The sequence below is a fragment of the Eumetopias jubatus genome, unplaced genomic scaffold (genome assembly GCF_037043125.1).
Source record: "Eumetopias jubatus isolate StellerSeaLion01/CBP00866 unplaced genomic scaffold, mEumJub1_p1.0 scaffold_16, whole genome shotgun sequence".
Lineage (NCBI taxonomy): Eukaryota > Metazoa > Chordata > Mammalia > Carnivora > Otariidae > Eumetopias > Eumetopias jubatus.
The window spans coordinates 21,696,365-21,721,613 of NW_028274822.1; the positions used below are offsets into that span (position 1 = coordinate 21,696,365).

At 35.8% G+C, this 25,249-nt stretch overlaps 1 protein-coding gene across 1 annotated transcript in view; it reads right to left on the reverse strand.

The window, feature by feature from the left end:
• The window catches only part of DCC (DCC netrin 1 receptor), a 750,254-nt gene that overhangs the window by 97,718 nt on the left and 627,287 nt on the right, over window positions 1-25,249 (reverse strand). Inside the window, exons 17-21 of the mRNA XM_088019394.1 lie at window positions 24,704-24,936; window positions 19,673-19,811; window positions 14,327-14,434; window positions 7,676-7,870; window positions 2,490-2,522 (exon numbers count right to left, since the gene is read on the reverse strand). Coding sequence (XP_087875520.1) covers window positions 2,490-2,522; window positions 7,676-7,870; window positions 14,327-14,434; window positions 19,673-19,811; window positions 24,704-24,936 — 708 coding nt within the window. The remainder of the gene's footprint in view (window positions 1-2,489; window positions 2,523-7,675; window positions 7,871-14,326; window positions 14,435-19,672; window positions 19,812-24,703; window positions 24,937-25,249) is intronic.

Sequence of the window (25,249 nt, forward strand, 5' to 3'; positions counted from 1 at the left end):
GATACTTTGTTAAAATAATCAAAACTTTTCCTCCTCTCTCATATGTAAATTCAGTTCGACCTGTTTTTCTATTTAGGATTCATCTTTGCAAGGTTCACTCTGACCCAAGGTGTTGAATTTTCTCTCAACAGAAATTCAGCTCCCGTCATAGATGTAACAGTGGGATCACTTCACCATGGGGAAGGGCAAATGGGTCTAACAGTGGGCACAGTAAGACGTATTCAAATAATTTGCTCTGCGCTAAGAGTGGGAACATTCAGAATGGCCTTTTCCTCTTATTTTCATCAATCTTAGAAGGATCTCCAATCTGGGTTATTTTTCTTCTACACGGTCATCAACGCAGAAGACTGATTTTGTTTACAAAGAGCTTTTGATGGCCAGTAAATCTGATATGCTTTCTTTGCAAGAACTTAAAGATCTTATTTATAACCACTAAATTATCTGTTGTCAGTTCCTGTCAATTTTACAAGTGATTTGAGTTTGATGTAAAATTTAGAACCTATCAGTTTAAACAACTGTATACCAGTTGTGACTGAATAAGGCACCAAGTAGTATAATATGTGACAGAATCTTTTAAGTGGTGTTAGATGAAGAAAAAGAAAAATTGCCCAAATAATATTAATAGACTCAGCCACTGACAATAATTCTTGGGAATGACTTTTTTGCCTGAAAACAGATCTAATTTCACTATTGATATGAAAATCTGAGAAAAATCCATGGAGAGTGTGTGATCAGAGAGACTGGGGAATAATTTACTCTTTTGTTTTCTTTTATAAAAGGACTGATTTACAAAATATACTTTTGATACCTTAAAATAATATTAAACAAAACAGTTAACTGAAAAACAGCAGCAAAATCCATTTATTCAGAACCTTGGGCATGTCACTGCCTGAGTGGCTAATAATGTAACATTTCATCTGGTTCACTGACTTAAAAAATTTTTTTTGGTATGTTTTCTCTCTCTTTCTCTATATATTTCTCTAAGTATAATTTCAAAAATTAGGAATTATCCACCTGTGGAAGGTCCAAATTCATTTAAGAAGGCTATGCAGGGTTGTTTTAATTATTTTATAAATGAAATAATAAAACCACTTTTGCTAGTTAATTATTCCAGCTTTGGATCTGGCCAGCACTAATACTTAATTTTCCTACGTAAATATAGGTTAACTGATCAGTATTCATCATTAATAGTTCACAAATATTACCATTTAGTAGATATAGGTCTTACAAAAATATTTTAAGTAGAAGTAAGCAGGAAGTAAGTTTAGGTGATTAATGGAAATGTGAACTCTGGGTAGATATTTCTGTCTATTGTTCATTTTTATTACTTCCATGTGTGAAGTCCCAGCCATATTCTCTGAAGCAGAGGCATGATTTAAGGACCCAGGGATAAACCTGAACACAGAATCATTAAATAAAATACTACTCATGTAGACAATGTTCTGTTAGTAAGCCTTAATATCCAGATGCTTAATATTTAAAATTTAAAAAGTATTCTTGTTGAAAAGAATGTTTTCCTCCATCTTACAAGATGGTGCCTTCTAAGACAGGACGCCCACAAGCAGGTTCTGCTGACAGGAGATTGTCCAAAGCAGGAGAAAAACGACACAAACTGTAGACTCTGAGCCAACAAATATGGACAAAATCTGGACATCACCGACTACAACAAGTTGCAAATACTTCCCAACTCCCCCTTCTTTAAAGAATATAACGGGCTGAAAAAATACAGCTCATAAGCTATTCTTTTTCTCCTCTAGAATTCTACCAATTACCTTTAGTGTAAAAATAATTTATCAGTCTGCAAATCATGATAATAGCAAATTCTTATCTACCTGTGAATTGATGGATAACTCTTATTTATCTCCATTTTCCTTTGTGTAAAGCCATGCCTATTTCTCTACACGAATCAGCTTTTAGCAAAAGAATGGAAGGAGAATAAAATACTCTGAGTTGAACCAGCAGCTGATTCACAGAGTGAAAGCTTTCTGACTTCAAAATGAACAATAGTAATGCCCTAAAAAAGTTGCCCTAACTCTGTTTTTATTTATTAAAAGAAGCTCACTGTAGAGAAAAAGTACACTTGATTTATGGTTTTCCTCTGTGGAGCTACAGAACTTTAATCCATAGCTCATGAAAGGGTGTAAGAGCAGCTTGAAAATTATGCTGAGCTTAATTATACTTAATGTGAATTATTCAGAAGTGCAGACAGAGACTAAAAATTTATTTCATACAAAGAAGCTTGACATTTTAATTGGTCCTTCAGAATAGAGACAAAACAATTTCCTCTCAAGAAAATTTACATCTTCCCCAACAGACCTGCAGCTTCAGCCAAACAGAACTTCATTAACAAGATTAATTATCACGCCAGTGTCTGCTTCATCAGGTGTATGGCCCAGGTGAAAAAAAAAGGAATGCAAAATAATGACTGACATTTCTAGCAGATAGAATTGATTCAAGGAGAGAAAGGATGACAAATTGAGCCACCATACCTTGGTCATTAGCCATTTTGTCAGGGTGTTCTACTGTGGGGGAGAAAGAAATATTATTAGACACTTCTTAGCAAGGAAGCTGACTCTTCAAATCGACAGTTTTGTTAGCAAGTGTTCATATCAGGCCAAAGCCCTGTTGAAATAGAATTGATAAGGAACCAAGGTTGATGTGATTATTTCTCTTAAATAGTAGTCAGAGGAGAAAAATTGAAAATGGTTTTTGCTATATATGTTCTTAAAAATATGTTATTTGTTTCATTCCTCTACACATCAACTCAAAATGATCATCATGTAAGTTTAATTAAAAATACAATACATAAAAACTCATATGATCACCAAGTAATTATCAACCATATATTTTAAATTAGGTAAAGAGACTATTTTCTTGTCTTTAATTTTTTTTTCAACCAGAGAACTTAAACAATCTCACATGGAGAGGGTAAAATAAGAGAATATCATAAATGTGTTTTAATCTAAATGGTTTAATAAATTTTTAGACCTTATGAAGAGAATTCTTACCTGTTCACAACTTCAAGTGCAGTATGAATAATGTTCTTGAAAATGACTTTTTTTTCATTTAAAAAACATCTTTAAAAGTTTTTAAGTGGCTTCTTTTCTATTAAACAAATATAACTGTAGAGGAGGTAAATCCACAATATCATTGCTTTTACAGAAATTGTGAGAGGACATTTTGACCAATGTAGATCTTTGTCAGTTTCCATCAATTAGAATTATTTCCCCTATACTTGAGTTCCTTTGGGCTTCAAATCTTCTGGGTTTATCGAACTCAATTGCACTAAAACTTGACATTTAGGCTACTACACTTGCTGTTGGCTTCTTTACATGTCTCAGTTAAACTCACAGAGAAAAATACGATAGTGTTCCCACGGGCAGCCACCTATAACCTAAGCACCCTGGTTCTCTCATTCAGGGTGGCAGTCTCCCAGCAAACCCATCATCACTGTTTGAGAGATAAAGCAAAGGTCTTAGAAGTGGTAGTCCTTCCTTTACTAATTGATGGACACATATCATTGCCCAGAAGAATATGTAGACTGGAAATACTCAAAAAATGATGTTGTTAATAAAAACCCCTTTCAGATGAACAGGGTTTATGAATGTCACCTCATAGAGAGAAAAATTCTAACCTTAGTTACAAATTTCTATCACTTACAATTTCTTTCATTTTAAAATAATACGTAAACATATTCTATGAAAAAGGATAGACCAAGAAAGGTTATCTTAGTAAGTAGTAGACTTTGAACGCTGAATGACTCTTTGGGAAACATCATACATACAAGAGTGCTTATTATATTAAGATTCTACCAGTTTTATATGAGTTTTATGAATGTCATTGTAGCTCCTCAAGATTTAACAAACTTTTTAAAATTTATTTATTTATTTTTTTAAGGTTTTATTTATTTATTTGACACAGAGAGAGAGAGAGAGAGAGAGAGAGAGAGCAAGAGAGGGAACACAAGCAGGAGTGGGAGAGGGAGAAGCAGGCTTTCGGCAGAGCAGGGAGCCCGATGTGGGGCTCGATCCCAGGACCCTGGGATCATGACCCAAGCTGAAGGCAGATGCTTAACGACTGAGCCACCCAGGCGCCCCATAACAAACTTTTTTCTTTTTTAATTCACCAGGCAGTCCAACCTAATCTTTCCTAGTCTAATCATCACAACTTAATTTTTATCTTAATTTTGTTTCCTATTTCCCATTAAAGGCTAATGACTTCTCAAGATCCATTTTATTACAGTGTTAGGGGATTATTGATGAAAGGTGGTTTTGATAGGCAACTGCATCATCTGTAGTTTATAGACAGGGATAGGGTTTTCACTGAAATCCTAACATAGTTTTTGAGAAAGGATACTATGTTGTAGGATATGCCCAACCAGGTCTCTGGTAAGAATGAGGAGGATACTTTGGAATCACATGTGACCATGCAATCCAGGAAGGGTAAAAGTTTGGCAGCCAGAACAGGGCACACTTGAGAAACTACCCTAATCAGCATCTCATATTTAGGGGAGAAATGTTTGGAATGACATAAAAAAAAAGAGAGAAGAAAATCATTCTCATCCCATTTTCATTCTTCCTTTCTCCCTTCATCTTTAATCATACACACACATTATCTACAGTCTAAGAAAATTTTTACCAAGTGACAAATAAATATATGTTATGGGCAACAACAGCATCCTCATTCTTACCTTCTGGATTTGTTTTACTGTTAGCAATCTGGACTGGATATAACTTGAGGACTTTTGAATGTCTCAAAAAAGGTTATCAACTAAAGAGTATTTTCCAAAAGGGATAAAATATATCCTAAAAGTTACTGTTTATTAAAGATGAATAATGGCTTAAAAGTATCATAATTTGTATCTTAACTTTTTATTTGCTCCTGACATTTGTCAAGAAAATCATGTATTTTGTCAAAAATAATGTGAAGACTAAAACTTTTCTGTATTCTGGCATGGAACTTTCAGTTCTATATCCTTGGATGGGAAAGATGCGCATTTCAGAATAATGATTAAAGATGCCCAGAGAACATACTACAGTCTAGTGCTCTTTCATTGCTGAACACTCAGCTTTTTTGTCTGTAGGAGGTGACTCCATCCCACTATAGAATTCCACTTTGGTCTGCTTCAGCAGAAGCATCCTTTCTTCCTATTATTTGACAGGCCAACATGGAGAAGCTCAGTTTACCCAAGAGAACAACCCATGTGAGAGGCAGAGATTGACATGCCTCTTGTACATCTTCCAAGGGTTTCACGGTGTATGGGTATCCTAATGGGGACTATTTGCAGAAGGGAGATGTGTATTTGCAGAGTCCTGTGTGGTCAGAGAATCAAGTTCAAGATTCTTTTAATTAACATTCCAAAGAAACAATCAGATGTACCACATACATGCATGTACACAAGGGTATTGTAATTTAATCCCTTTTTAATTATAAATGTCCTTTTCATTAACCAGTGATTATGGATTGAGTTTCCTATACCTCTCTTGCTGGTGGCTAAAACCAAAGACAAAACTCTAGTCTCTAGTAGTAAATGCTACTGTCTTTGCAAAGACTGCATATGAAAGAATGAAGCTTGTAGACACCTGCCTGGGGCATGATTGGCAATGAAACACTTGCCTGTTACCCAGTAGACTACTGAGAGCTTTCTCAGCTTCAGGATAACATGTGAGCCTTTCTTGCTGTCAAACAAAGTTACATTCTGATGAACAGAGGCCTTATGTTTTGAAGCAGCTTTGGAAACTGAAAATCTTAAATCAGAGAGCAGTAACATGATGTGATGTGTTTAATGTAGATTTGGTTCACTGTGGCTTTGAATCTCTTAAGAGTAATTTATTTGCCTTAGAATATTTGTCATTGTAACATGTAGGATGCATGCATGTACAATGTCAACTATTGATAAAGATGGGCAAGATCAATATCTCTAAATAACTTAGAATGCAATCAAGACATCTGAAACTTGGTTTGCCATATGAGCAAGATTTGTTTTAAAATCTAATTGACTATTAATTGAGCATGACATACTGAGGATAGACAATATTAAACGTTCAAATCAGGATATTAGAAATAATGCTTGTGAACTATTACAACATAACAAGTTCCTGAATTTGTTCTCAGTTCTGAACATCATTTTATAGATGAGTTTAGAGCACTTAAGGTAAACAGTAGCAAATGAGATGTGGAGTTCATTGAATAATCTCCAGGATGGTTATCAGTGTGGGCCTGTAAATTCTGTGACAACTCATCACTCTGCTGCTTAATACATTTGGATGCCTTAAGTCATCCTAAACCCTCCCTGAGATCTCTAGTTGGCACACAATGTGAGCATGAAATTAATCTGGCACTTGCCTATAGATAAAGATGAAGCATTTGTGAAACAGTATCTAGTTACATTTCATGCTCCCACAAAATGAATAACCAGTTTCCTTTCGATTGCTCATTTAGAGTGAAACCTTATTTAGACATGAAGTCCGAAAAACCCAGAGAGAAGAAGATTAGCTCATTTCCTCCTGCCTCCCTCCCCAACTTCTACTCTGTTGCTAAGAACTGTCACGAAGGCTTAGGCTGAATGCTTGTTTGTGTGTTCTTGGCGAACTTTCAGATTAGTTGTTACCAAGTCCAGCCTGGAATGGCTAGCTCCCTCACCAGAACTCAAAAGTCCGCTATTTATTAGGGTACCTTTCCTAGGGGACTTGAATGACTGTACAATTATTCTAAGAGTCTTCTCAATATGTCAAGCGCCTGGGTGAAAATGTCAACCATCCTCATGTTTCTAATTTTTCATTTGTTTGCCATCATGTATTACCAACTTCTCAGCCAGATATATAGATAGACATATGTGGTCACAGATTTAAGAGTCAAGTATCCTTCTTTAGAACAACACGCATCATGCCTAAATATACATCTTTAAATACCAGCTATGGAACATTCCATTTTTTTTCAATTGTTAAATAACAGAGGCTCTTGAACCCATTTGTCCTCCAGAAAAATAATACTGTTCTAAAATAGCAAGGACTAACATGAAGATTATTTTGATGCAGTCACTGTGCTAGGGCCTTAGCATTTTTTCTGTATGAACACGTAACTATGCTTGAAATGAGCCGTTATTTTTACTCTTGCAAGCATGGGGCGTTTTCTTCTAGTAATAATACTGTAAAGACTCTTCCCCCCCCCCTTTGTTGCTATCCTAGGTCCTTAAAATAAACACGTTCATTTTGTTTGAGATTTTCTGTCTTGCCATATCAAATTTTCTTTTTATATGTAAGGACAATAGCTCCTCAAAGAAAACATTTAAGGCTGGCAGTAGTATGGAATTCACATAATTCAATGCTTTTTAATTTTTATTTCCTTACATAAAAAGTTTCATTATATTTTGAATAGAACCAATATAGTTGAAATCAATACAAAATTCCAAAAAGATTGTAAATGGGGAAAAAAACAGTTAAGTTAAATATACCTGCCTTGTGTTGAAGGCAGAAAATGTGATAACACAATAGATCTTTCTCTGACATGCTGGCTTTCAGCATGAAAAGGCACATTTTAATTTATTCTGAATGTCCATTGTAGTCATGTTGCCAACAGAGAAGGCAAAGACAGTTCCTAATGCAGACTCCGTAAGTATGTTACAACAATCCCACAGGAAAAGAAAGGCACTGCTGTACTAGGAAATGATTCAAACCTTTCAGAGTCCTGAAGAGGATGGGATCAGAGAGGGGCCCCACTCCTTTTGCATTTCGTGCTTGAATTCGAAAGTAGTACATTGTGTCAAGGTTGAGATCCATGATTTGGTGAGTAAGCCGATCACCACTGATTGTTTCCATCACCCAGTCGTCAATTGGTATGTTCTTGTCCAAGGTATAAAACAAGATGTAAGCTGTAGAAAAAGATGAATGCGACTGGGTTTAGTGTACTGACCACAAACTATACTTCTGCTTCTAAACACTCATGTCTCCCAAATATAATGTGCAATGAGTATTATACATTCACAGTCTATAAACTACAGTATTCATTTAAGCAAGTAATAATTTTTTTGATATTGCAAAGATTAGACAAATCATTGCCTCAGTGTACAGAAACTGAAAATGGAACAGACCATTCAAAATAAAAATATCTGCCATCTTTAAAAATACAAGGTTTCTGTGGTCTGTAAATCCTGTGCATGGATTCCTGACAGACAGAAACACTGAGATAGCAAATGTGTTTTTAAGCTGCTAAATTTGTGGTGATACTGTTACACAGCAATAGATACCATAATAGGCTAATGGTGACCTTGGCAATCTGCACCCCAGATGATTTCTGTGTTCAAGTAAGGTCAGGAATCACCGCTTTAGTCGATATGTGGAATCTGTATATTTTTGGCATTCATTGAGATGATGCTGCTGCAGCTACGAATGTCTTATAATGCACACCACTCAGTAAAAGACAAAAGATGAAGGTAAAGAATTCTGTAAAACTTAAATTGTAGGACTCTCTGGTTAATATTAAAATTGGAATACTACAGTTCAAAAGGGATTGTGAAATATCACTGAGTAAAGGAGTTGTTTCTGACTCATTTATAACTCAGCCCCCATGATCAATATCAATAAAATCTTCTAATATTTTTTTGAATCAGAATAGTCTCCATTCTTGTCCTCAAAGAACCACATCTACTGAATAGAAGACCCTAGTACTGGTAATACTTTTTTTTTTTAACTTTTATTATGTGCATGTCTTATCTCTTCAAAAGGATAAAAACATTCCTTTAGTTCAAGAGCCATATCTTGTATTACCCTTTATTCTTCAGAGAAACCAATAAAATTGTCTTCACATAATAGGTATTGAAACTAACTTATTGAATGAAATCCTCTAGCCAGTAAGCACAGACGCTTTACATTCATAACATTTAATGCAACCGTAGAGTTATCATGGGCTGTTGTAAATGCCTGATGACACTGAAAGTTTGGAGAATTGTTCTCACCCAGGTCAGCTACATTTATTTCTGATTTTGTTTATTTGTCAAATGGAAGAAAAATAACTGCCCTCCTTGTGTTTTCGTTTTTTTTTCTTTGTAAAAAGTATTCAATTAACCATTTAAAAATGGTAGTTCTGACATCAAATAAGTATGATTGAAGGTACAAGCATCAGGTTCTGATAATTCCAAACTGTATTTGAAGTGATTTCCTGGTATTTATGGATCTTGTGTGTGTGTGTTTGTGTGTGTGTGTGTGTGTGTGTGTGCGTGTGTAAATTTGAGAACTGAGATGCAGAATAGAAATATACTACTACAACATTCAAAACATTAAAAATTGGCCTTAGGGAAAGCATACAATTTTATCTGGATATATGAGTTTGGTGTGTTTAGAGAACATTAAATCTGTTATTGCAGTCTTACTGTAGAGATTTCCATATCCACATAGGTTGGAACAAATTCATTGGTTTCTCAGAAACTTTCTGTACCTGTATGTCCATTTCCCCGTGTCCAAGTTTCTTTCTTCATTCTTTTCTCTTACTTTTTTCTACTTCATTTTTGTCTCTTACCGTAACTAGCCAAATAATGAGAACTATCTCCTGTCATAGGTAATAAGACCTGGGATTGTTCACTCAAGTGGGCATTCCCGCATTAGAATTACATTTGTCTAAATATATATAAAATGTTAACACCATACAAATGTCATTTTCGACTACTTCTACAAAGAGGTTATTGTAACTGTAAAAAGAATGTGTCAGAAAGTGTTCAATTCCACCTCTCTCCTCTGTCTTTTTCCATACTTCTTCCCACAGATCACTGATTCCCTTCCATGGTTCAGCTGCTAAGTACCAGGAAGACCAAGATGATGCCTACCAGCAAGGAGCTCAGCCCAGTAAGAGCTCCTCATCTTTCAAAAATTGATTCTGATAATCATGTCTATAGATAAATACATAATGAAGGACCCATTTCTTCCTTCCTAAAAAACAACAACAACAACAACAAAACAGTGCTATGGTGAGCGCTGTGAATTGTGTAAGACTGATGAATCACAGACCTGCACCTCTGAAACAAATAATACATTATATGTTAAAAAAAAAAAAGAAGATAGTAAGAAAGGAAAAATGAAGGGGGGAATCGGAGGGGGAGATGAACCATGAGAGACTATGGACTCTGAGAAACAAACTGAGTGTTCTAGAGGGGAGGTGGGTGGGGGGATGGGTTAGCCTGGTGATGGGTATTAAGGAGGGCACGTACTGAATGGAGCACTGGGTGTTATATGCAAACGACGAATCATGGAACAACATCAAAAACTAATGATGTAATGTATGGTGACTAACATAACATAATAAAATTTAAAAAATTATTAAAAAATAACAGCCTATGGATTCAGGAATACCTGACCTCAACTCATAGGTCTTTCATTTCCTGGCTTTGCAACCTTGAGCACCTTGCTTAATCTAAGTATGCCTCCATTTTCTCATCTGAAAATAAGTTGCTCTGAGATAATGTATTTTAAGAAATTCACATATGTGGGTATTCCTATTATGTTATCTTCTATATAGTGACTACTTAGTAAATGCTACATTTATTTTTTCTGTTTTTCTTTCTTTTTCTCCTTCCTTCCTCCTTTTTTTTCTTAATATTAGTAATTAAGGAAGTATTATATTTGGAAGAGGTGGAATTTTTATTTCAAGTCAACAATAGATTTAATAGCAAGTCAATGATTATTCTACTCAACAAATATTTATTAATTACCTACTAAGTGTCAAGAATATTGATACTGAAGAGAAAGCTTTGAACAAAATCTGAAACCTGTTCTCATAGAATTTTCAGCCCTGTATTAGGAGCATTTAGATTTTTCTCTACTGATTATATGGGAAGGGGACATAGAGGAAGAAGTCAAGATGGCTAAATATCCAACTTTTGCAACTGGATAAACATAAAAAATTTTTATATGATTGAGGTGAATGCCCAGCTTGGTCCACAATCCCAGGTGGTCTTACAACCTATTACAGAATATAATAGTGCATTATTTGGCTGGTTATGGTAGGGGTCAGACAAAAACAAAACAAAACTAAACAAAACACACACACACACACACACACACAAACAAACAAACGAAAAACAAAAAGAAAAGAAAAAAGAGAAAGAAGGGAGCATAAGACGGGTTGGGGAATAGAAGGAGATGCCAATAAGACAGGCAAGTGGAAATGTACAATCTGAGGTAGAATATGTGTATTTAGAATTCCTTGGATGGAAATACAGATTTCAGAGACATAAGTTTGTGTTCACTGAAGCCCTGGCTTTACTATACACACTTTTTCAGAGAAAGTAACAAAGGGACTAAAAAGATCTACTTAAGAAACAGGTGGAAGAAATATTCGCTAACAAGACCAAGAAGCTGTAGCCTGAAATTGGGAAGAAAAGTGGGTAGATGATCTTAAAAAGTTCAAGAGAGAAGAGAATTTCAAGAAAGGGGAACTGGACTAGAGTATCACATGACACACAAAAAAAGATACCATAATCTTATCCATTGGAAAGTACTGATAAGGAAACAATCTCTGAAGACCTAACTCTTCTAACTATGTTGGTCTCTGATCATAAATAATGTTGGATGTTGCATTTATTTAGATCAACGTTTCAAAACCCTAGCTGTACATTAAAATCACTTGGGGAGCTTTTAAAATATAGCATGCTCAATCCTTCCTCAGATAAATTAAATCATAAATCAGTTAAGAATCACTGATTTGGACTAGTTGAATACTAATAAGCTGGAGCAAAACATAGTGTGATAGTGGAGTCTGAACATGAGTTTTAAATCCTAGCTCGTTACTTCTTGGTTATTCGACTTTGGGGAAGTATTTACCCTAGAAACCCCTCATCTCTTCATTTCAACATGGAATAACAGGAAGATAGGATCACTTAACAATACTAAAGTGCTTAGCAGGATGCCAAGCATATAATGAATGCTTAATTCATTCTGAACCATTCTCTCCTGAAAATGTCAGTCCAAATTCCTAAACTGACAGTTTATAATCAAGGAATTTAGGTATTGGCATTATCTAGATCTCCTTCATTTCCTCTTTATTTTGTTTAATCTTTTTGAAGTATATATATTTACAAGTTGATGATCTGGGTTCTATGCAGAGTACATTAATAAAGCCTCACCCTAGAATGGATTTCAAATGGGAATAATAATAGTTCATTTGTTTTAGTTCTCACTGGACAACAGAGACTTTCCTCAGCACTTCATTATTACATTCTACAAAAAGAGGTTCTATTACTATCTTTATTTTATAGATGAGAAAGTGCACTTAGGAAAGTCAACTTACCTAGGCATCTCCCTCAGAAGCTTGGGTCCTTAACCACCCTGCTTTATGGCTGTGTACATGCAGGGATGTGGTTAAACAAAGAAATATAAAGGGAGGATGTGAGCACCTTCTTCTGCATAGGCACACACATGCTCTGATACACGGGGAAAGAACTCCTGTTTCCTTTGTACTTTAATGAGAAACTGAGTGTAGTAAATCTGGGCCCTCTGCTATATGGTATTTTGAATATTTTATCATCCTGTGTTCTGGAAGTAATTTGACTGAAAGAATCAAAATATATATGGAAAAGAAGTTGTCTTAAGGGTTCTTAATGTTTGCTCCCTGTTGACTTGAGTCAAAATATCTCAACTTGAAAATAATAATTGGGTTTTAATAAATGAACTAAGCTCTTAAAGGTAAAAAGTATTGCCTCCATACTTTTAATTTACCTTTGTGAGAGAAGGGATACTGAACATACAACTCTAAATAAAATATGTGGAGAAGGTTGCAATTTCGGCACACGGTATTTTACTACTTAGATTCATTTGCATTTCTTAACATGGGGCAGACTTCCATTTTTTCCCTAAAAAAAGCAAAACTAAACTTCTTCCAGGGTTGAAAACACATTCTATTGTTTACATTGACTACTTGATAAGATTTATTTAAATAAGAGATGAGAATTCAGGTAGTATATGGCTTATTTTATCCTTTACTAAAAAAATATATTTTTTCCATCAGAACTTGTTTTTATTTAGACAACTTCTACCGTGTTTTTCTCTTCTTAAACTTATTATCTATTGATTTACCATACGCTTATAAATTACTGTTTATAACATAATAAAAAAGTCATCATGTAAACAAATCAAAATCTACAAAAGTACTGAAATAGAACCAATGAAAATAAATCATAACATTGAGGGGAAAAAGAAAAAGAAAATTGGAATGAGCCAGCCTCAGTTTTAAAAAGCCTGGCAGAGTGACAACTAAGCATATACGATTTTGGGAAGATTTAATATCCCTCTTCTTTTTCCATATTTGTCAGCTCAAATGAAATTTCTGTTTGCTATTGCACTCAGAACAATTTCCTAGAGAAAACAAGTCTTCAGCTTAAATTTAAATCACATTTGGAATTTTCACATTATCTTTTCATTTTGGAAAATTCAGAAAGTAACTCATACAAAGTAAGTGTGCCATCTGAACTATAATTTCCATGCTTATCTCTGTTATCACAGAATGACTGAATTACTTTGTTAATTTATAATAGTGCTATCTACTTCTTATATGCAAAAAAAGAAGAAAAAGGAGTGACTCTTACATGTGCCTAACCCAGTGGTTCAAGTTAATTAGACTATAATGTGCACATTTTTAGTTATACAATATTTTTCATAATAATTATATGCTATGGAGACATCTATTAAAAGCCTAAAGTGATCATTTAAATGCAAAATCTCTGATAGAACTCCATTATATTTTTCATACTAAATTAACATTACAGGCTTCTAATGGATGCTTTAATTAGGCATTGATGTTATCAGCAATATTTGGCAAAATAAAATCTGTCACTGTGAAATATTCATTAAGTTCAATTTCTGTCAGTCAATATTAAGTATTTTACGAACCTTATGATTTAAGTAAGAATCTAAAAGCTCAGTGAGAAACTAAAAACCCCCAGACAAACCTCCTTTGTATGTGCCACTCAAAAATACACGGTCATTAGGTGTCTTTTGTATTTTATAACTGCTAAACAACTGGCTTCGTTTTAGTCATTTATGCTTAGAGACATTCCATTAGAAGAGTGTCCTAATGCTCCACAAGTTGAAAAACAAAAGGTCTAAACTAATTGAAATACACATCCTTCAGAAAGCAACTCAAATGAAATGTGTATTTGTAGGCACCATTAGAAGAAATTCCATGGTTAGCAGGGGGCAAGAAGAGACAACCAGAAAGGGTCGGGAAGTCCACTGAGATGCTGGGACAGAAAACTAATACACAAAAGGCATGAGCCATGCACATGGGGTAAGCAATTGCAGGCCAAGCAGAGCAATGCTGGAAATCAAGCAGAGATGCTTACCAGTAATTTTCCCATTGGCTTCCAAGGGAGGCTGCCAACTCACAATGACAGCACGAGGCTTCCCTTCTCTTGTAATGACTGTCAAATCCTTGGGGGCAGAGGTCGGGGCTGAGAGATGAAACAGAGACAAGGCCTTGTCATTGGATGTGAAAGAAAGCAGACATTTATGGGACTTCTAATCATGATGTTGACACTCAGAATCCATCATGCAGTATATCATGCTGATCTTACCATTTACGATTTATTTCAAGTATTTTAATTAAACAAGCAACCAAACAAATATATAGAAATGAATGTTTTTCTGTGGAAGTTAAATGACTTCCAAAGGTGTAACTATAGAGAGGAGAACAGAATATGTATGAATACAGAGTAGAAAAGTATAATGGATATTTCCAAGCGAGTGCCACGCTAAACATGTAAGAATCATTATAAGAACGAAGAAATGTACACATACTTAGTGAGATTGATGGCTACATGTCTCCAAGAGACAGAGTCCTGTTAAAACTGTAGGATTTTAAAACAAAAATGTCACCTAATTCTATATTTTCTTAAATGCAAGAAGGAAAAAAAAAGAATGAATTTAAATGCAGGTTAAAAGATCTTGCTTAGGTAAACATATTAGGTATCTCTTAGCAAGAAGGCTAAGGAATATTTGAAAATAGAGGATGTATGGAATCTGTGAAGGTCTTAGTATCAGCCTGTCATGGAATGAGAAAGCATGAGACCATAGGGGTCTTAGAGCTAATTTTCCCACACGTTGTTGAAAGGGACCAGAATTTATCACCCCAAAATATGCCTCTTTGGCATAAGGATTATTTTAGGCCGAATATTTTTAAGAGACAGTAGACATAGGAAAAGCTCTGAAAACTTAGTAGATGTTACCTTTTATAAGAGAAATTTGTATTTATAAGAGTGTCTCCCTCTCTGTATCAGGAAGAGCAGGATGATAAAATCTCTACAAACTCTTATTAGGGAGAAGGCAGGAATTTAAATCTGTATAATAATGACACCCTTGTTTACTGTGATTTGCCTGAAAACCTCCCATTACTGGCTCCCTAACCCCCAAAGTATTCTTTTGTTTTTAGTTGGAGATTGTATTTAAGGTGATGGCTTGGGCCATTTCAGGGAGTTACTCAGTGTTCCTGGGTATCCTCCATGTATCCAGGAGGTATACATGTTCTTAAACTCCTGTTTGATTTTCTACTATTAATCTATCTTTTATTATAGCGGGGTCTCAGCCAAGGACCTAAAAGAATAAAGAGAAAGTTGTTTTTCCTCCTATATTGTGCTCAACAAAATTTTAAATATTTTAAATGTGGCAGTAAACTGGCCAAGCCAGTCCAGTATCTTCCAGGCTTCTTTAGATCTGATTTTCACTGTCTATGCTTTGAAATGCAGTGAGTTTTCCTTCGAGGCAAAGCATAATACTCCAAGTTGATTATTGACAGTCTCTTTTTGTTACCTTTAGTTTGACATACAAAATTTCAGAACATGTCTAAGTTCTATGGTTGGGTTCTGAAGGAATTTCCAGATCTCTGCATGATAATGCTTCTGTACTACAAGATAGGTACAACTTTGTCCTAATTCTGAATTCTTCACTCTTCCTATTCTCTTTGGCTCTTCTGTTGGCCCTATCATGCAGAATCTGAGCAACCCTATTTTCAAATGGAGGAGACATCAAACATTTCCATCTATCATAACATTTTATTTTTAATGCCCTGATTCTCAAAGCCACTAGTATTCCAGGTTAACCAAAGCTGCACCTAATCATAATATCCTGAGAAGGTACTTAATATATTTAAATTAAGGAAAAAAAAAAGGAAGGAAGATGAAGGAGGAACAGACATAGGTCTAGTGTAGTTGAATCCTGAGTAAGAAACTGTGTAGGTATATGGTTTTAATGAAATAAGAGCAAGGACATTCTTGCAGGAAAAGAAGATGTGTTATAGCAAAATACCAAAGAGACAATACTACCTTGAGAAGGGTTATTCTCATAAAGAGTTCATTCAAGATATTTCCTAAGCCATGGATAGGAAGGTAATATATTGTCACAAATTGACTTAGAGTGTTATACCAAGCATAATAAGGAATTGTCTGATTATGGGAGTAACTAAAAGATCTTCCTAACTAGTCAGGAATAATCTGCTTTTTAACTGGGCTAAAATTCAAATTGATGCTTATTTAGAAAATAGTCAAATGCTGATGATTAGTTTGCTTCACTGAATCTGTTATGGTATTCAAAAAATATAAAATGACTTCAACTTCACCTAGCAAAATAATATACTGAAGGAGTGGTTATTAAAAACAACAACAACAATCTAACAACTAATCTATTTTAGGTGGTGTACAAGTTTTTCTTCTTCCTCAAGCCCTGTGAATTTGGTGAACAGAGGTTCTAGTATTGGAATCAATAGCTCAAATGTTTAGGATTATCATATAAACTGCACACTATTTGGATAGGAATGTGGCCCTAACAACCTCAGGTATGCCTACTGAATCAAGCAGAATGGCTCTGGTCTGTTCCTTTCCAATCTCATGGGTTCTGCCTGGAGGTGACCTTTCAGAAATTCTTCATTGACTACCAATCCTCTTTGGATAAACAACAACTAATAAGAAGGGCGCCTGGGTGGTGCAGTTGGTTAAGCATCCAACTCTTGGTTTTGGCTCAGGTCACGATCTCGGGGTTGTGGGATCGAGCCCTGAGTTGGGGGGGGGAGGTCTACGCTCAGTGAGGAGTCTGCTTGAGTTTCTCTCTCTCTCTCTCTCCTGCTGCCCCTCCCCCCTGCTCTCTCTCTCTCTTGCACTCTCCCTCTCTCATAAATGAATGAATAAATAAATAAATAAATATTTGGGGGCTCCTGGGCAGCTCAGTTAAGCGTCTGCCTTCGGCTCAGGTCATGATCCCAGGGTCCTGGGATCGAGCCCCGAGTTGGGCTCCCTGCTCTGCGGGAAGCCTGCTTCTCCCTCTCCCTCTGCCCCTCCCCCACTGCTCCTGCTCTGCCTTGCTCGCTCTCTCTTGCTTGTTCTCTCTTTCTCTCTCAAATAAATAAAGTCTTTTTTTTAAAAGATTTTATTTATTTATCTGACAGAGAGAGACACAGCGAGAGAGGGAACACAAGCAGGGGGAGTGGGAGAGGGAGAAGCAGGCTTCCCCCTGAGCAGGGAACCCGATGAGGGGCTCAATCCCAGGACCCTGGGACCATGACCTGAGCCGAAGGCAGACGCTTAAAGACTGAGCCACCCAGGCGCCCCTAAATAAATAAAGTCTTAAAAATGTAAATAGATAACAAATAATAAATATCAGGCCCTGGTATTTACTGCACTTTCTTTTACAGCCTCATTTCCCCTTGTTGTCTGATGAATACTGTGCTCTAGTCACTCTGAACCATTCATAAGTTTCTCTAGAAGACATCTTTCTGATACTTGGCTTGTGTACTTTTGTACATGCTGCTCCTTTCCTTTGAAGTCCCTGGAATGGGTACCTGATGATCCACCCAGGCCATTGCTCAATTATTATTTCTTTTGTGAAACCTCCCTTTATTTCTCCAGACAGGATTTATCCTTGGATCTGTTTGTTCGGATCCCAACTTAGCCAAAACTCTATGGTTGTATTTCTTATGTTATTTCAGGATTTTGGTTTTTTTTGCATTATTTCAGGTGTCCTTCCAGTGTTTTCTATTTTACTTAACTAGAATAAAATTAAGGATTTATCACCTGGACAGAATGAGGTGTTTTATTTCAAGGATTTGCCAACCACTCTTACCTTTGTCACAAGCAATTTCAGCACAAGTGCATAACTATGCAGTCCCATACAGTCTTTATGTTACTGCAGAATTAGAAGTAAACCTAGAATTATTTCATTCACTTCATTTCCTTCTCACAGCTATAAAGTCTGCAGACACTTGTGAATTACTTCTTGCTTCTCATCATCACCCAGGGATCTCATCCACATGCTATTTACACTTTTGTCCAGATCATTATCTGTTTTGACAATCACCTTCCTATTAACCACTCTCTAGCAGTTAATATCTTTTTGTCAGCCATGGGTCTCACCGTTGGTGTCCCTACAAGGCTAGGCAGTTGATGAGAAATGAATAGGATATATTTATCAAGCCAGATGATAGGGTGTACTTTATTTTTATGAAAGGGAAAAATGAATGAATTTGCTTGCTTTAAGAGGAAATTACTGCTCCTTTTCTTTCGCTCAGGGAAGACCTAATGTCTTACTGGTTTATGTTTAGTTCCTTTCATCTCTTTTTAAATAAAAAGGAAGAGCAGGGCCCTTTTTCTCCCCATAGAACATAACCCATTCATCATGTCTTATTCTTCCTAAGAAGCTGTGAATATTGGCATCCAGGGCAGACTTTTAGGAGAAAGAGTTAATACGTGTAAACATGTAAAATAGAAGAAGATAAAAAAAAAGGATGTTGAAATTAAATCAAACTAGAAAACTTCTTGTAGAAAGAAGTATCCACAAAAATATAAGAAATATTAACAGTGAACTGAGTTAAGGTAGTAGTTTGGAATAAATGAACTGCAATGCCATGGGACAAATTCTAATGGAAAAAGAAATTCAACTTACCCAGAGAGTTTTATTGGTATATATATTTTAAAATTTGGAAATGTGTGGTTTAGTTTACCCCTAAATAGAATACCATGAAACCAATCAAACAGCAGTTTAAACCCTGTATTCTTCAGACTTTGGATTTCTGTGAATGTAAAAGCCAAGTGCACTGCACATCTGTTAAGGTTATAAATTCAACATTTATGATCCATAGTAAATGTGACTGGTAAAATTTACAGTGAATTACACTTTCCTGTGATTTGAACTATTTCAAATTGCATGAAGGTTTTTTCCATTGCGTTGTCTTATTTCTAAGGAGTGAACATAACCACCCAGAAACTTCTTCCCATACCCAGCTGAGGTTATTTATGGTAAACACCAGTGCAATTATGGTTGTAATGCATTGTATCTAATTTCTTTCCAAAAAAGTAATACCCACCATGACTGCTAATCAAAGACTCAAATGTTTTGGACAGAGTTCAGTGCATGGATTTCTGCCTTTACTTAAAGGTATTGAAAGAAAGAATTATATTCAGATCTCCGGAGTCAATGCCCAGATTAAAACCAGATCACTCAAACCTCTGGGGATTCATTTTCTTCTTTTCTAGAGTGGGGAGGATAATAAACTAGATATAAAAGTGCTTTGAACCACAGAGTATAAAATATTTTCTGCAGGATAAGGTATAACTTAGACATCATAATGCACATATGTTCCAACTTCCACAAAACCTGGGAAACACCATCAAAAATCGAAATTTGAAAGTAAGACTCTCTTCACATACCTGCTTCATATGTGGTGGCATGGGCAGTCATGCTCCACGTGCTTGACCTTCTGTTTTTTGTTACCATGACAGAGAACTCATACATCGTGTTGGGTTTGAGACCTGTTGCTGTGTAACTCAAAGATGTTGTATCTTCTGACTGTACCAGTGGGGAATAAGCAAAGAGAAGATGAACTCTATCAACTTGCTAAGTCAAAGCATGTAAAGAGACGACCAAATAACAAACAGTCTATTTCCAAATAGCATAAGACCTAGGACACAGCACTGGTTCTACTTCTTTTCTGTCAACCAGTTTACACTGGCTGATGGTAGCTCCAAAACACAATGGATCAAATCAGGTGTGATGTTCAGAGGGGCAGCTAGCTGATCAATTTTCCCAAGTGGGGTAATAACCACTGTCTCAGGACCAATTCTGCTTGCTTCCATCAATTCTATTTTTAAGCTAATCTGCAGTGACTTTAACTTTCATTTGTTTGTAATAATCACAATCTTTTTTTCAGTAGTTTTAATTTATACATTTTAAATAAATCATCATGATTATTTTCCACTAGTAATAAAATTAATTTTTAGAGATCTGCTACTTATGATTTTTTAATATTATTTATAGCACAAACTTTCAGTGATTCCAGAATCTGTTGGGCTATTATAAAGAAAATAAACAAAAGCAATGTTGTATTGTGTGGTCTTCTTTTTATGCAAAGTTCACATGAAACACACATATAAGTATGGTCACTGGAGCAATTGATTAGGAAGGGAACAACAAATTGGATATGTATTAAAAGATTATAATTGTGTTAGTATTACTTATCTTTTGAATTCATTTGTCTTTTGAATAGCAGGTTAAAGATATTTGAGCAAAAAATAAAGTATCTATTTTTATTGTTTATTCAAGAGATCAAAATGGTAATGAAGAAAAAAACCAAGTTAATCTTCCAGGTTAATGAATATTTTCTATGTGATCAGGCAAATTTTGCCTATTTATGCCTCTTATAAGTATCAATTTATGCTTGGTATTTAGATCTTGATTTTTTTCCCCAAAGATTATTATTTACCTTCACTTTTATATTTATTATATTTGTTAATATCTCTGTTTAGAAAATCAAGGAAAGCTCTTTTTCCCCACTTATGTCACACCTATCTCCTCCTATACCACTGTAGTGCGGTATATCTTTTTTATTCTACTATGAATCCTTAGATTATAGCTATGAAAATCCTACATTTCATTACAAAACCAAAAAAATATTTAACTGTACTAATAACATTTTAATGATGTGCCCATCCATCTTAATAAAGTGATGACTTCATAAACATCTATCAGAAGCTCTTCTTTAAAATAGCTATAAAAACATGGGCCCTAAGTAAATGTGAAAATACTGTGTAGACTCAGGAAGATAGAATTTCATCAAATAAAACACAACATGGGCAGCTAGTATCTGACAAGCTGAAACATAACTTCCAACCCTATCTTCCTTCACTATCATGAACACCTCTAAGTCTTAGAAACGGAAATAAGGGGAGAAATGGGACAATGAGAAATATTTCAGCTAGGAAGAAAAGATCATACTTTTATAAAACTAGTCTCTTTGAACATAAACATCACTGGCGTTTGGGAGGCCGCTAAGCAATACTGTCCTTGTTTGTGTTTTAGAATGACACACTTGCCTTCTGTAAATACCATGGATTCATTGGGTTTTCTCAGGAACTTCATGGAAGGTTATTGTTCAGAATAAATCATTAGCCTAGAAGTACTTTGGAAAATCATGGCCAGTTACTTTTGAAAGCATAGAATGCAACATAGAATGCAACTCTGAGCCTCAACTTCCTTATCCATAAAATGGAGATAACCATAGCACTGACCTCCTAGCATTACTTAAAGTGTCTGTAAAGTAAAACATAGTATCTGGTCCAGGGAACATATTCAATAAATGTTAGCTACAATATTTCATGCGTTGTCTAACATGATATATAACTTAGGAATGTGTTAAGGTCCCTATTGAATTGTATCTTGAGGGTGTGACTGAGTCTTGCACAACTTTGTATCTTCTGGGATAGCCATGTTATACCTGGTAAGCACTAGTCAATACTCAGTGAATGTATTTCGAATAGAAATTTATATAAAACATGTGATTAATCATTTCAGTAGAAAGTAAATTACAGAAAATTCCCCCTTCTGATAAGGAAAATCAAAACAGAGTTTTAGATAATCAAAATATAAATGTCTGGAATATGGCTTGATTTGGGATTAAATGAAGTAGAAGAGTACTCCTGTGGGGATAGCCTTGGATAATGCCATTAGGTCACCTGAGCTCCAGCTGAAGTTTCATGGGAAAACTTTTTCAAGTTATACAACCTAATGATGTCTTTATAAAGGGATCTACATACATGCTTAACTATGGAGAATCTTACTCTTTTTATAGTAGGTGTGAATATTCCAATCATATAGATGGGAAAAATGAGATTGAGCAAGTTCAATGACATGACAGGACATAGAAAAGCCAACTCTTGCATCCAAGTCATTAGACTCCATGTATTTCTTTTTTCCCCCCCTCTATCCTGTATATGTTCTGCCCACCTCATAAAGCTGTGTTGGGGAGTGAGATGAAGTAATAGGTATGAAAGTAGTTTGAGAAGTTCCCAATGTAAAACCAAAGCATCCTATTAACATTATTTGTAAAATGTAAGCTTACTGTATTACTTTCTAGTGGGCTTGATATGGTCTGTATTTATCCTTGCTATCCAACTTACACCACCCTTTCCTCTAAAACTCTTCCTCTCAGGGTGAGGATGTAGAGTGTGGGTGTGTACGAAGGGGGGCAGAATGTTTTTTCTATTCCGAAACTTCAATCCATGAGACAAATCAGCCTCAGCTTACAAGGAATAGTTATTGGGTTGAGTCTTACAGGCATTCTCTGTGAGACTCAATAATTCCATGTGTGCTGGTATTAACTATTCAACCAAAATAATCTGCCTCAAGAAATTCTGGAACTTAAGCCATTCTGCAGAGAATAATCATTGTCCTGCAGAACATTTCATATACTGGCAAAGTACCCATGGCCATTCTGTGAAATGAATGTATCAACAAAGTACAGCAATTATGAGCATAAAATTTTTAAAGTAGTCTTTTGAAAGTAAACTTAGAATTGGGCAATCTGTATATAAAGAGAGAATTTTTTTTTAATGTTCTCATATGTTTCATTGGTTGTCTTATCCGATAATGTTATCTTTATTTATCATTCTGCTGAGCCTTAAATCTAATACTGCAAGGGGATGGATAGGGTACTTAAAACATATGTTATATCAATGATACTATTTGGACTTGCCTGGAGAGTTTTTCCAAATACCTGACCTAGCAGGGTGACAGTACCAAAGAAAGCTTTTTAAAATGGTTTCAACTAAAAACTAATTTATGATGAAATGTGAATTTTATACCACTTAAAATTTGAAAGAGACTAGAAGCAGATCTAGCATGCCTACAGGAAGAAAGAGGCAGATTTACAATATTATTGGTGGGATTTTGATTTATCTCTAGGGTCTTTAGAGTTAGACACTCCCAAAGGATATTGTCATTCCTGAAATCACCACTGGCTAGAGGCTAGATTAAGCAAGATGGCAGTTTAGTGGGAAGGACACTGGATGAAATATCAGGAGATTCAAATTCTCTCTGAGAGCTACCCCAGTGGAATGGTAAAGAGAAGGGATCTTCTCTTCTCAGATAAGGGGCATCTGAAGAAGCTGGAGTGCCAGGATTGAACTATTGGCTCCTTGGTTACTGGGGAACATGTATGATCTTATATTTAAAGCTATCTTCTTGGGGCACCTGCGTGGCTCAGTCGTTAAGCATCTGCCTTCAGCTCAGGTCATGATCCCGGGATCCTGGGATCGAGCCCCACGTCGGGCTCCCTGCTCCGCGGGAAGCCTGCTTCTCCCTCTCCCACTCCCCCTGCTTGTGTTCCCTCTCTCGCTGTGTCCCTCTCTGTCAAATAAATAAAATCTTTAAAAAAAAAGCTATTTTCTTCATCCCAAATCATTATCTGGTGAAGCTTTATGTTTTAAATGCATTTTCATATATTATGTCACTTGAATAACTTATGAATTCTTTGAAGTGTATCAATGGATCAATGGAACTGAGTGTCTTACTCATTCCAAAATTATCAATGATATGTTAAGTAGCAACAACTAAACTGTGTGTAACTGCCTCTATCATCTAGTACAGCTCTAGGTACATAGTAGGTACTTGATAGTCACTTGTTGATTTTCTCATTTTAGACTACATTTTGTGTATTGTTTGTATATACTAACATTATGGCAGGCTTAGGAGGTAACAAAATTGTCCCCGTATTCAACTATTTGCTGGAGTTGCTAAGGCTGGCTGACAGAGATTTAGAGGTAGTAAAAACAATGCCTCCACAATCCGTCTCTACTGAGCTCTTAGCAGGGTTGTAGGATGACTCAATGAAAGGGGTTGGTCTAATTCATATTGGTTAAAGGGGAGTGTGCCCTGTGGTTTTCTTTACCACATGAGTGTGTTTCAAGGCTAACTGAGAAAGTAGATGCTAATGGCTTAGAGTGCTTTCTAAGGACTTTGTAACAAAATCTTCCAGCTGTGTTCCCTGGCATATGCACTATAAGATGGGTCTCTGTAACAATAGGGTTGCCTTTGGTGTCCATCTAGATTCCAAATAAAAAGAAAGACACCAAAATCTATCCCGAAAATGAAAGTGGAGCCCTGCTATTTTTAAAGGAAAATGGCATTTCCTTGTACGGAATCAAATCATTTACACAAATGCAGCATCTGGTGGAATTTGGGTAACATTTTGCATTTCTTGATGTTGTTCTACCTTGCCTTAGAATTGCTTCCTAAGATACAATTATTCCCATTCTAATTTTAGATATTGTGTTATTAAAATGCTTTGTTTTCCATTTAGTGCCACTGCAGCAAAATGACTCATGACAGCCCAGGAAGCATTGAAAACAATGTTTTAAGCAAATGACAGTTCATCTTAAATTTTACGCTATCAGTTAGAACTTCACCTTGTATTTCGCATTCGCAGAAAAGCTGGTCCTCCACCGGACAGTGTAAAGTCGCACTTCAGATGTTTTTTGGTTCTTAGGGACAGAGTTGTCTGCCCAGCTGACCCTCACGGCATCGTGGGTAAGAGCCACAGCCTGTACACCTACTGGTGGGAGCATGGGGGTGGAGACATCTGGGACCGAGGTGGGGAAATCATCAAGCAAAGGATAATAATCAATGGGGTCAGTGGGATCTGGGTTTAAAAACCCGCCAAATGAAACAAACAAATAAATACATAAATAAAAGAGTTAAAAAAATAAATATCAGTGGTAACACGTCACAATGAGTTAAATGCATGGCAATAATGATGAAAGGGAACATGAGAAGAACAGAAAAAAATACAATTAATTCAATCGGAAAACTCATTAGAAACAGTATTGCTCTATTACAAAAATACTATTTTCTGTAACTCACTCATTTCCCTATAGTGGTTTTATCAGCTCCACTTTTGGCGGTCACTTCTAGCTATATATTTTAAAAGTCCATTTCGTCTTGGCGTTTTGCAC